Source organism: Siphateles boraxobius, unplaced genomic scaffold (assembly GCF_051911475.1).
Source record: "Siphateles boraxobius isolate OS27281-9 unplaced genomic scaffold, OSU_SipBor_1 204, whole genome shotgun sequence".
NCBI lineage: Eukaryota > Metazoa > Chordata > Actinopteri > Cypriniformes > Leuciscidae > Siphateles > Siphateles boraxobius.
Window position 1 is genome coordinate 3,271,515 of NW_027508816.1, and position 13,255 is coordinate 3,284,769.

The window sequence follows — 13,255 nt, forward strand, 5'->3', positions numbered from 1 at the left end:
GTATTTACTGCTGCATCTTCTTAGAAGCATATAATAATTTGATCAACCAAGTGATCAAACCATTGTATCAAGCATTCCTGTAGCTCAAACAGTAGAGCCCAAAGTCATGGGTTCGATTCCCAGGGAAAGCAAGAACTGATAAGACTTTAAAATGTGTACCTTGAAATGCAATGTAAGTCAAACATTGTACATTATGCTCAGTAGCATGAACTTGAATGTTGTGTATCTAATGTCTTGTATTGGACATTTAGAGAACACTTTGTCTTTAGTGATTTAAGTCCTGTGAAAAACAGAGTGGAAAGTGCAACCACAAATTGTATTACTGAAATAAACAGAACATATGATATAGTGATGATGAATTATTACAAATATATAGGCCTACTGATATTCTCTGTCTAATTTTCACCTACATCACTAACCTCTTAATCATTTGTCACCTCACATGAATAGCATGACCCTCTCTAAAACAATAGGAAATGCTTTATTGTTTACTTTTTTGCTGACCTCTTTAACAAAAGAAATATGACACAATGGTCTATGAGTTTTATAAATAAAATGTACTGTGTTTGGGCCTCTATTTATGTAATATAAATTATGCCAGTTCTCTTCATTTGACTAGTACCATGAAACTCATTAAAGGATTAGTTCACTTTCAAACTATTTTTTGCTAATAATTTACTCACTCAGGAATGTTTTCCTCAAAAACCTTAATTTCTTTTCGACTGAAGAAAGAAAGACATGGATATCTTGGATGACATGGGGGTGAGTAAATTATCAGCAATTTTTTTTTGAAAGTGGACTAATCCTTGAACATATTCTCTTTACTTGTTATTCATCACATCATGTGCATTTATTGTTGTCATCTGCTATCTGTTAGGAACAGATTAAAAAAAGGTCTATAAATTAAGTGTCATTATTACTGGTGTCGTTGTTAGGCCATAGACTACCACAGCAAATTGATGCAATTAAAGTTAGACAAATCAAAAACTTTGTAGGATAACCAATATCCTGGCAGCTGCTCACTAAAGGAACACTATTATATTAAGAGGAGATGTGAAAATTTCACAATGAAGGGTGATTACTATAAAAAGGTAATACATATACATACATAAGGTAATAACTTATTCTATAGTTTGTTCGTCCTTCCTTAGATTGAATGTTCAGAAGGTGAGACTGTGTGGTCAGACCTTCACAGTTGGCGAATACAGCTGTCCTGCATGCATGCACATTTGCTTATTTGTTTTTCTTTTGTTGCTTTCTTACCTGTAAGCTAATAACTATGTTCGTTGAACATTTTGACCACTCTTTATGAACATTTATGGAGTGTACTGTATGCTTTATGCTTTAACTCATTCCTCAGCAACATTAAAATACATAAATAATAAATAAATAAATAAATGCTTGACATGTCCCTTTAACCACAGCAGTATTGCTGCTCAATTTAAATTAAGCCACAAATTGGCATCATAACAATAATCTGCGAATACACACGCACTGCAAATACACAATGTCAATAGTATAATTTATTTAATATATTTACAGTTGTCATCAGATACAAATTTTATTAAAATTAATGTAACAAAATAATGTGGGCGTGGTCTGTGTCGCGAAATTAAAGCACATTAAAACTTCCCTTAAAGGCGTCTGAAACATACAGCGGAGCAGCGCAGAGTAAACAACAGTCCTAATATGATACAAACATTTAACAATAACGTGGAGAGCTTTTAAATCTGCTCAGTGAAAAATTAGCTGTGACGAATCTGTCACTGTTTCACATCTGCTGGAAATCCAGGTAAAACTGTCTGCGTGCACGCGCACTTCCCCAGTTAACATGATCCCCAGTTGATCCGTAACACCGGCAAAAGCAATGATTATGAATATGTCAAATATAGCAAGGAGACATTTTAATTGTTTATTAATAAAGATGAAGTTGACGTTGCTGACTCGCGATCTTTGCAGTAGTGAATGCGTCAGAGAGAAATGCACATTTCATTAGCAGAGAGCAGTCCGCTTCCTTTCGTTTTGAATTGTTCTGTTTACAAGTAGACATTTCAATATAGATATATTTTCAGGTCTGTACAGTAGGCTACCTTATACGCTGAGTTTCCGTTAATTTATGAGACGCGCTCGCAACGCGCATGCGCCTATCCGTGTAGTGATTAGCCTCTATTGTCTGCTATATTTACTTCTTATTTATTAAATCCAGGCAATTGGTTGATGAAACATTGATTAAAATTAAGATACAATTAATACAAATCGAAATTCACTTTAAAGAAGGCTTTGTGTCTTCTGTTTGAGGTCTCTGTGAAAGTTTTAAAACAGTCTTTTAGTGCTGCTTCGCCTCCAAATATAGGTTATATATTATAAGAGTAACCAGATCAGTGGGTGAGGCCATAAACAGAGGGGCGTGAGTATCCATCCCTCCCCCTCCTCACATGTACATAACCATGCACACAGACAGGACGCTCTGAGACGACACTGTCACTCAGTTAGATGAGCAGATGTGGGTGACATCTCTCAGAAGACCAGAGTTCAGGTTAGGAAGAACAGATCAACTCGAGGTTTATGTGACATTTCCACAAGAATAATAACTTCAGCGCTGAGAGAGTCAGTGTGTTTAGTGGAAGAAAAGCATCATCTGTGTTTGCTGCTGGTCAGTGTGATGGAAGAAACATGTCTGCTGCTTTAGAGAAATACTGCGGCTCAGTTTTCTGGGTGAGTTTTGTGTCTCTAAATCTTGTTGCTAAAAAATGTTGCTGGGACGCATCAGAATATGGCCTTGCTTTATGCGTTCAACACAAAATACAGCCCTAAATAGTACGAATTAAACCTTTTTAATCTATGATTATTTTGTAAAATATTATTTTGTTTTCCATGACAGCTGACATTGGTTCTGAGCAGGATTATTATTGTTAACTAAAACTATTCAAAACATTTCAGTTTAACTTTTTGAAATAAAGCGGAAACAAAATAAAATATAAACATTATTTGAAAAACTTACAAACCAAACGAAAATTAGAAATGTTGCCTTGGAAATAAACTGAAATAAGTTGAAGTTGAAGCACTCAAAATATTAACTGGAAATAAATAAAAAGAAAGTTGAAATAAAAAGAAATTAAACATTCGTTGTACAGATACGCACTTTCATGACATCGGGCTCTTTATGAGCCATTCCACCGAAAGGGTGACATTTCTGTCCCCAGGACATTATATGTATAAAATTGCATGAAAATTAACTCTAAAATACATTTTATTATTAAGCAAAATGTCCGGCACATTAAGCTAACTACAAATTTAAAATGTATAATTAAAAACATTAATAAAAACTACATAGAACACTAAAAAATAGCATTTTCTGCATGTCCCCACTCTCTATCTCTAAACTTTACCATGATATATGATGATTAAAATCCTGAATTTTTTTTTTCACGAGAAAAAAATATTTTATCTAATATTTTAGATAAAATACACATTTTAGTCGTGTCCCAGGGTTTTCACACAGTCCTGTGACACTGATCGCCAAGGTGACGAGCGCTCAGCTTGAGTTCAAAAACAACACATTTTAGCGCTAGACCTCTTATTTAATAGCGAACTAAATGATTGCTCTGCTAGTTACCTGGAGATGTTTTATTTATTTGTATTAGGTTCATCCATGCCTCAGTGTTTCAAAAAGTGTTGGGGGACAATACCGATCCTGAGAAAAAGTGGTGGGACACGACTTCACTGGATCTAAACAAATCAATCTAACCATAGATGTGATAGTGGTGGCTTTCTTAATTTATTTAAAATAATTTTGCAAGGGTTCTTGCAAAAAAAAAAAATAGGTCCCACTTCGCCCCTGGTAAATGTTTACCCGGCAAAGCTTTAAAGTACGAGCAAATAATGAACTTTTGTGATTGCGAATGTGCAGTGTCCTGTAAGTGTAACTCTACCGCTGCATTAACATGTGATGTGGTGAGAAGTAAGGTACACATGTGAATGTTTATTTTACACTTCACTAAAACAGCACTAGAAAAGGATTGTGTAAAGCAGTAAACCTTGAGATTATTAGGCTACTTCTTACATTAGAACTAAATAAATGAATCTGAGAACATAGCCTATACAAAATAATTAACGATAACTTACATATTTTCTACTTTTCATTTAGTTTCAAGAATGTTTTTTATAAAGCATGGACTATAATTAAAATGGCTTATGTCTGGTATTGTAGGCTCATTTTGTAAATTTAAGCAACTACTAGACGTACAAACTGTGCCGGTGTGATGAGACCAAGGGTGTAATCCATCAGCCGGAAGTTGAAGCCTCGCGGGAGCCGCCATTGTAGCAGAACTTCACCTGCTGTTAGCATTGCATTGACTTCCATTCATTTTGGCGTCACTTTGACAGCGAATAACTTTACATCAGAGGCGTCCAAAGACTTCATTTGTCCATTATATATTTCTAAATAAACACGACAATGTATAAAAGGCTCCATTACTTTGTGTCTTACGTTACGGCCCCTTAGAAGCCGTTTTTGTTAAAAAAAGGCTAACGATTGCGTCATAACCACGCGACTTTTTGTCGCACAATAGAGACATTACCGTATAGACAGGAGGAGAAGCTCGCAGGCAATCGGGGGTACGTCCCGTCAAGGGAGAAGCCCATAGATAATGAGTCCATAAAAGCAACGGGACAAAATATTTCAACAACGTTTTTGGGGAATTGGAAATAATTCGGTATGTGGCAAGTGAATACATATGAAGTGATTAACGTTGGAAATTTTCACGCACAGCTACTAGAAGATTTACGTCTGTCAGACAGGTTGCTCACGTCATCAAACTTATTTTGAGTCGGTTTGAGTCTGCGCGTCAGGAACGAAAGTGCTAAAAAATCTCTAAAAATGGGCTTCAACTGTCTCAGCTGAGTTCCAATGAGATGGCTCTGTCCACTTCTTATATTATCTATGGATGAGACGTATATGCTCGGCCAGATTCGGCTCGAAGTCGTCCATCTTCGGATGCGGAGCCGCGAGCGCAGTTACAAAATCTGCCGTGCACGCGCCAAACAACATAGGCCCTTCACCTTCGCGCTCGCGCGGACGCAGCGAGTATAAACAAGCTCGAGGCGCACTGTGCAACCCTGTACAGGACCCTTTTTATTGAACGTTTGGTGTAGGTCTATATGCATAGAGATATCTGAACATATTTGCAAAGGGCAAACCAGTACAGAAGTAATGAATAAATTATTGGGGAGGGTCATGCCTTTTTTCACAATCATTTTGGAGGGTCATAGAAAAATGTATTGCTGGCGAAGGGAGGGTCAAGTCTATTTTGACTATAGATCTCAAAACTCATCCGGTAGCCCCTTAAATAAAACAGGCGTGAGTAGAGTCCTCTGTTTTGTTGATTTAATACTGTAAATATTAGTTGAACATTAGCATTAGTTGTATAATGTGAACATCATACTTCCAGGAAGCCTGTCCACCACGAGGTGACTTAAACGTTTTGTCTTTGTCTTTCTTATATTTTGAAGAAGTTGGAGAAACCCATGCTGGTGCCAGAAACACACACCTATGGCATATTGCAATGGAAGGAGCGAAACACACACGCAAACCCTCTCTTTTCCCCCTTTTTTGTCTTAATTTCCCTCTTTCTCCCTCCTTCTCTTCTTCTCTCTCTCCTTCTTTCTCTTTCCACCTCATTCGCTGTGAAGTACTACTAGCACATAGTACATCACTTCAACACAGAAATCTTATGAACACACAGTCATGTGTGACTCAGATTCTCTCTCATACACACACATATAGACACTCATTCATGTTACCCAATGTTCATTCCTGTTACCAAGTGTTCATTCCTGTTACTATTTTTTTTCTTTTTCTAAAAAAATACTGTTTTTAGCAGTTTTGTTTGGTCCATCATTTATACAATTGTTTAATAAATTAAATTATAAAAAAACTTGAGGGTTGGGTTCGGTCTTCTTTAAAATGAAAAAATGGCTCAAAAACTGTTCACATCACCTGCAAAACTCATTCCAAGCAACACACAACTCTTAACACATGCTCAAAACAGGCTTAGTGCAGCCAAACACTACACAACCCTCACTGAGATAACACACACTGTCACTCAGAACACTCTGAGAGTAACAACACTGCACAACCCTCACTGAGATAACACACACTGTCACTCAGAACACACTGAGAGTAAAACACTACACAACCCTCACTGAGATAACACACACTGTCACTCAGAACACACTGAGAGTAAAAACACTAGCATCAAACACCAATACAGAAAATACAAACTTTTCATCTTTACAGTTTGAACAATTTCAGTGACGTCATACAAAGTAATATTTTCTTCAAAGAAAAGAGTGACATTCTTTCACATGATTTATTTTAAATTTTTAGAACATAACAATTCTTTAAGGTAAATGAAAATTAGCAGTTTGCTTCAATTGTCTGTAGCAATTTACGGAATTACAGTAATGAGAAAAAAAGGTAGAAACTAAAAGTACATACTGTAATTTGAACAAATAACAAACAAGAACAGCTTATCCTTTCAGCTGAAATGGCAATCAGCAGTGTTTGAAAGGCACAAAGCTGAAATCTATTCTGTTTTGAATGTGTGGTTCACAGTTTTGATAGCAGTGTGTTAGGATTTGAACAAAGTGCTGTAAATCCACGGTGTTGTGCAGGTTGTGGTTAAAGTCATGGGATAAGTGTGTAGAGTTTTGAAAACTGTGTTCAAGCAATGAAAAACGAACTAGAGTTTGGTCCACATGAACTGCTGCTGTGCAGACTGTAGTTAGAGTTTGGCACATGTGGCTCCAGTTGTGCTCACTGTCGTTTAGCAATAGAAAAAAACCTACTCGTTTACTAACGTAACCTCGGTTCTCTCTAGAGAGGGAACGAGTACTGCGTAATATCTTACGCTATCGGAAAAAACTCTTTTCCACGAGATATGGAAGCCAAAAATTATCCTTAATTTTGAATTAATGTAAAACACACTGCGGCAGCATGCAGACATTGGCAAGGCGGCTTGCGTGCCTATTGGCTGACCTGCAGCAACAGCAGCAGCCTATCGAGAGAGGCCCTGCGTGACGCCATATCCAATGGGGGAGCTTCGCGCCACTACGTCACGTCCCGCCGAAATAGGCGTGGCCTTGACCTATAAATATAGCTCGACAGGCTGATACAAACTGGTTTTCATCGCCGAAGTGAACCAGAGCATGTTGTAAGCACGGCAAGATATGCGGTACTCGTTCCCTCTCTAAAGAGATCCGAGGTTACGTTAGTAACAGAGTATGTTCTCTTACGAGAGTTTCTCTCGTACTGTGTAATATCTTATGCTATGGGGAACACAGTGTAAAACGCCGTGCATACTGGGATCCGACACCAACGTCCCAAGGGCAGTAGCCCGGGGCTCATATAGTGCATAATCACCATAGACTCACAGAGAGTCGGAGAAGAGAGGCTGTAAGCATCATTCCTCATTAAATAGCATCCACAGGAGCTAATTATGTTTTAATTGTGTTAAATGGCAGTGTTCCACGCAGACAGGGTGAACAGCGTTCAGCCTGAACTGGGAAGCAGTAAGGGTCATTCAACACCCATGGGGCTGTTCTATCGATCAGTGAACGATGCACAGGCAAAATTCAGCCTTCTGAGCCGGAACAACGGGGTTGACAGAGCTGATTACTAGACCGACAGAAGCTTAGCCTGTAAGGCGGCAACCTCTAGGTTATAAAACCTTATAAATGTAGACGGCCACAAGAATAAACTGTTTTGTGCAGAAACTGCACAAGAGCCACAAGAAACACTGATTTGAAAGACAAATGTTTCATGTCTGACAAATGGATTGGCTCGAATGGGGCACCTTTCATGGCTTCCAGAACCGTAGAAAGGTCCCACACAGGGACTGAAGGAGGTCTAGGAGGGTTCAGCCTCCTAGCTCCTTTGAGGAATCGTACGATCAGATCGTTCCTCCCCAGTGACTGGCCAGACGCTGATTTATTAAATGCTGCTATGGCCGCCACATAAACTTTGAGCGTGGATGGGGTTCTGCCCTTATCCAATAGCTCTTGAAGGAAGGAAAGAACTTCCGTAACCCCGCAGTCTAGGGGTGAAAAGCCCTGAGCTTGACACCAGCCAGAGAACACAGACCATTTTGAGGAATAGAGCCGTCTAGTAGACGGGGCTCTAGCCTGTGTGATCGTGTTTAACTCTCCCTCCGGGAGGCTAGCGGGTACCCGTTGATGGCCCATGCATGCAGGGACCATAGCTCCGGGCGAGGATGCCAGATCGAGCCCTTGTCCTGAGAAAGGAGGTCTTTACTCATTGGTATTGGCCACGGGGCAGTGCTGGTCAGCTGCATCAGGACTGGGAACCAAGCCTGGTTCGTCCAGAGCGTTTTTCCTGGGACGCGAACAGGTCCACCTGCGCTCTGCCGAATGTCTCCCACAGCAGTCTGATCGTCAGCGGGTGCAGCGTCCATTCTCCTGCTGGAACATTGTTTCTGGACAGTCTGTCTGGTCCCAGATTCAGGTGATCAGGCACATGTGCTGCTTTCAACGAAGCTGCTTTCCTGGTTGTGCTCCTGGCAGCAACCAGGAGGCGTTCCGTCAGCCTGTAAAGGTTTCGGGACCTGACGCCACCCTGGTGATTTATGTAGGCCACCACTGACATGTTGTCCGATCGGACCAGGACGTGGTAACCTTTTATTCAGGGACAAAAACGCAGCAGCGCGTTGTCGACTGCCATCATTTCCAGACAGTTTATGTGTAGAAGCTTCTCCCGTTCTGACCACTGGCCAAAGAATGGTCTGCCCTCGAGCAGCGCTCCCCACCCTGAGGTGGGGGCGTCCATGGACACCACTATCACACTCGAGGAAGTCCCCAGACTCACGCCTGACTGATACCAGTCGATCGCCTTCCAGGGTTCCAGAGCTGAGACGCATTTCAGATCGACCTTGAGGCGAAATAGAACGGAGGCCCACGTCCGAGGTGGAACTCGCGCTTTCAGCCATGACTGCAGTGGGCGCATGCGAAGCAGACCTAGCTGAAGTACCGAAGATGCTGAGACCATAAGGCCCAGCATTTTCTGAAACTGAGTCCAGTACTGTGTCTAGAAAAGAAATTTTCTGACTGGGAGACAGCGAACCTTTCGCCCAATTGACTGTTAGACCCAGGTTCTCGAGATGCTCGAGTAATATGGTCCTGTGTTCTATGAGCTCGGAGCGTGATCGAGCTAGAATCAGCCAATCGTCCAAGTAGTTCAAAACTCTCATGCCCCGAAGTCTCAGGGGTGCGAGAGCCGCGTCCATGCACATCGTAAATGTACGGGGTGCCAGGGACAGGCCGAACAGCAGGACTGTGTATTGATATGCCTGGCCCTCGATGGCGAATCTCAAGAAACGCCTGTGACGTGACACTATTTGTATTTGGAAATAGGCGTCTTTCAGATCTATTGACATAAACCAGTCCCCCTGGCGAACTTGCGCGAGGATTTTCCTGGTTGTAAGCATTCTGAACTGGCGCTTCACCAGCACTCTGTTCAGTTGCCGCAGATCTAGAATGGGTCTGAGACCCCCGTCTTTTTTCGGTACCAGAAAATATCTTCTGTATACACCCCCTTCGCTCTGAGCCTGAGATAAAGTTTCTATGGCCCCTTTGCCCAGTAGTTTCGCTATTTCGGCTCGAAGTAGATGAGCTACCTCGTTTTTTACCGTAGTTTCGACGCGCGCCGGGTAACGGCGGGGACGTCGAGCGAACTGCAGCGAATAGCCTCTTTTTATAATGGTCAGTACCCATTCTGACACCCCGGGAAGCTTTGCCCACGCATTTGCATGAATAGCTAGAGGTAGAATGAGATCTGGGCTCTGGCCGCAACGTAGTGGCACCGAGGGGCTCCGGTGTGCTGAAAAGTAAACACTGTGTTTGCCGCGCTCGGCTTCTGTATGACCGTTTGTGGAGAGAGAGCGAGCGATATTTATCTGGGTCGCCGTACAAACGGCGTTTACGTGCAGGCAAGCGGGTTGTGGTACCGGCTTGTTTACTGCAAAATACGCTGGGACAGTCACATTGTTTGGAACTGAACGAGCGAGAAGTTTTGGTGAAAATCTGGCCGCAGCGGGATTTGAACACCGTCATTTTCCTAGGGGGGCTAGGAAGTTTTTGAGACCTCGGGCTTTATCTCAATCCTTGGCTGGGGCTAGCGTGCAGGGGGGCGGCAGCCAGCAGAGCGAGAGCGCGGTCTCTCGTCTCGGGCCTGGCGGCGCTGAGGAGCAGCCGCCGTGGGTGGAGGCTGCGGCTGGGAGCTCCGAGCAGACGGCTGTTTTGAGCGACCAGATCTGAAGAGGCCAGCTGGGGAGATGGGCGCCTCGAGGAACACAGAGCGCTCCGAGTCCGTCATCTCCGACAACGTCAGCCAAAGTTGTCTCTCAGCCACGGTGAGAGAAGCCATGTTTCACCCAATGGCTTCTGCAGCGGATTTCGCGGCGCGAAGAGCCAGGTCTGTAGCGCTCCTTAAATCCGGAACACACTGATGGCTTCCAGTCCTTCCGCGTCCATTTTGCGGAGAAGGTCGGTCCACAGAGCTCGCCCAGTCCTCACTGTCCGATGCCAGGATAGAGCAGCAGGCCTCGGCTGTCTCGTCGATCTCGATGGCGGACGCGGTGGCAGAAGGCAGCCGTTGTCCAGCGGTGAACGACTCGAGCGATGCCGGCGAAGCTGGCGGGCGAACCGGCGAGCTTTAGCAGGCAGGAGAAGGCTCGGGAGCGCGCTGAGCACGGCGCTTCTTGCGGCGCGGCACTACAGCGGGCAGAAGTGCAGGCTCTGAGAAGGATGCCAGGCGAGTCCTCAGAGTCACCATAGGCATCAGCTCGCAATGAGGTCATCCTTCGTCAGCGAGCGTGAGAGCCGCGTGATCCTCACCCAGGCAGGAAGCCCAGATGACATGGCGGTCCCCGTCGCTGAGTGCGGTTCTGCACGAGCCACAGGAATTGTTGGGCATCTTGAAAAAGACGCTAGCTCTTTTAGAGAAGGACAGTGTGAGTTGCAGCGGCGAACACACACTCTCAGCAGAGTAAAAGGATATTGACGCCGGAAAGTGTAGCAGGTACGGCGGCTGAAGGCGGTGAGGTGAGGGCCAGCGACTTCAGGTTCAAGGCTCGTCCCGCAGAAGGCTCTTTCTCAATGGCGCGGCTTCTCACTCTGGATCCAGCGATGCGTGAGCTTCGCTGAAGAGATGAAAATTAGTTTGTATCAGCCTGTCGAGCTATATTTATAGGTCAAGGCCACGCCTATTTCGGCGGGCCGTGACGTAGTGGCGCGAAGCGCCCCCATTGGATATGGTGTCACGCGGGGCCTCTCTTGATAGGCTGCTGCTGTTGCCGCAGGTCAGCCAATAGGCACGCTAGCCGCCTTGCCAATGTCTGCATGCTGCCGCAACGCGTTTTACATTCATTCAAAATTAAGGATAATTTTTGGCTTCAATATCTCGTGGAAAAGAGGTTTTCCAGATAGCGTAAAAGATATTATGCAGTACGAGAGGAACTGTTTTCGTAGGAAAACTGTAAATGCCACATGAGTTTCGGTAACAGGACTGAGAAAACATGTGTCCATCTTCTGCTCAGAAACCTTGTAAAAAATATAATAAAGTTGCCTGAGATTGACCAATACACATTTTGAATAGTTAAATATGTGTAGTATTAGATTCAGTGTTGAAAAAAGACAAAAAATAAAGTTTAATTTTGAAGAGTTACAACAAGCAAATGTCACCCATTCGGTGGAATGGCCCATTTAGGTAAAAGGTAATTTATGAAAAAAACAAAAATACATCCTATGTTAGATCATGACATTGCATATGATAGTAATAAAAGCTAATGAGTCACACAGTATTTTCTGAGTGTAACTACAATAACAGATTTAATGATTGACAGATTCACAGACTCAGCAACATCAGGATGATTTCTGCTCTGAGTTAAACTCCTGCCAGTGTGTCTGATTTCACTTACGTCATGTGTGTGTGTGTGTGCGTGTGCGTGCGTGCGTGCGTGCGTGCGTGCGTGCGTGCGTGCGTGCGTGCGTGTGTGCGTGCGTGTGTGCGTGTGTGTGTGTGTGTGTGTGTGAGAATGCCTCGTACCTGCAGCGTGCGGACCCGGACCTGCTGGTGTGTGTGGAGAGGACAGTTCTGGTCTGGTTCCCCGTGCTCTTCCTCTGGCTCTGCGCTCCGTGGCACTTCACGAGTTTCTGCAAGAAATCGGCCAAAGCTCCGGCATCAAGACTCTACATCTGCAAACAGGTGAAATCAGATACGATATAATTAATTTCACAAGGTAGCTGTCACAATATAACCAGGCTGAAGACCAGGATACAATTCACAGAGTTTATTTAAGGCAATTCCACAGACTAATAGAAGTTCAGGAACTTAGGAAAAGTCTTCAGACAGAAATATCACCTTAAACTATAATAGAACGCAGGAAGTCCATTCTTGAAATGTCTCTTAAGGATAACTCACAGAAGATACAAGAGGTCCTCTTTCTCGGACAGTCAACAGAACATAACTCACTGAAGATAATTGATTCACAGAAGAAGAGTGAAGTCCTCTCAAATGATCCACTGAATATAACTCACAGAAGTAGAGTGAAGTCCTCTCTCAAACGATCCACTGAATATAACTCACAGAAGAAGAGTGATGTCCTCTCTCGGACGATCCTCATCATATAACTCACAGAAGAAGAGTGAAGTCCTCTCTCGGACGATCCTCATCATATAACTCACAGAAGAAGAGTGAAGTCCTCTCTCGGACGATCCTCATCATATAACCCACAGAAGAAGAGTGAAGTCCTCTCTCGGACGATCCTCATCATATAACTCACAGAAGAAGAGTGAAGTCCTCTCTCAAACGATCCACTGAATATAACTCACAGAAGAAGAGTGATGTCCTCTCTCGGACGATCCTCATCATATAACTCACAGAAGAAGAGTGAAGTCCTCTCTCGGACGATCCTCATCATATAACTCACAGAAGAAGAGTGAAGTCCTCTCTCGGACGATACTCATCATATAACTCACAGAAGAAGAGTGAAGTCCTCTCTCGGACGATCCTCATAATGTCTTATTGATAACACAAGGATCCACCTCGCTAGCAACACAACAGACACTAGCCCTGCACAAGAACTTTAAAAGGCACAAGGGAACAGAATAATGTGTAACATATAATACCCAGCAGTGAGGGAGTGAGAGCAAACAGAATATAAAGGCTGGTGATGAGATG

At 43.3% G+C, this 13,255-nt stretch overlaps 1 protein-coding gene across 1 annotated transcript in view; it reads left to right on the forward strand.

The window, feature by feature from the left end:
• Nucleotides 1-10,864: 10,864 nt before the first annotated feature.
• The window catches only part of LOC143745437 (ATP-binding cassette sub-family C member 2-like), a 79,988-nt gene continuing 77,597 nt past the window's right edge, over nucleotides 10,865-13,255 (forward strand). The window contains exons 1-2 of the mRNA XM_077237533.1: nucleotides 10,865-10,915; nucleotides 12,110-12,280. Coding sequence (XP_077093648.1) covers nucleotides 10,865-10,915; nucleotides 12,110-12,280 — 222 coding nt within the window. The remainder of the gene's footprint in view (nucleotides 10,916-12,109; nucleotides 12,281-13,255) is intronic.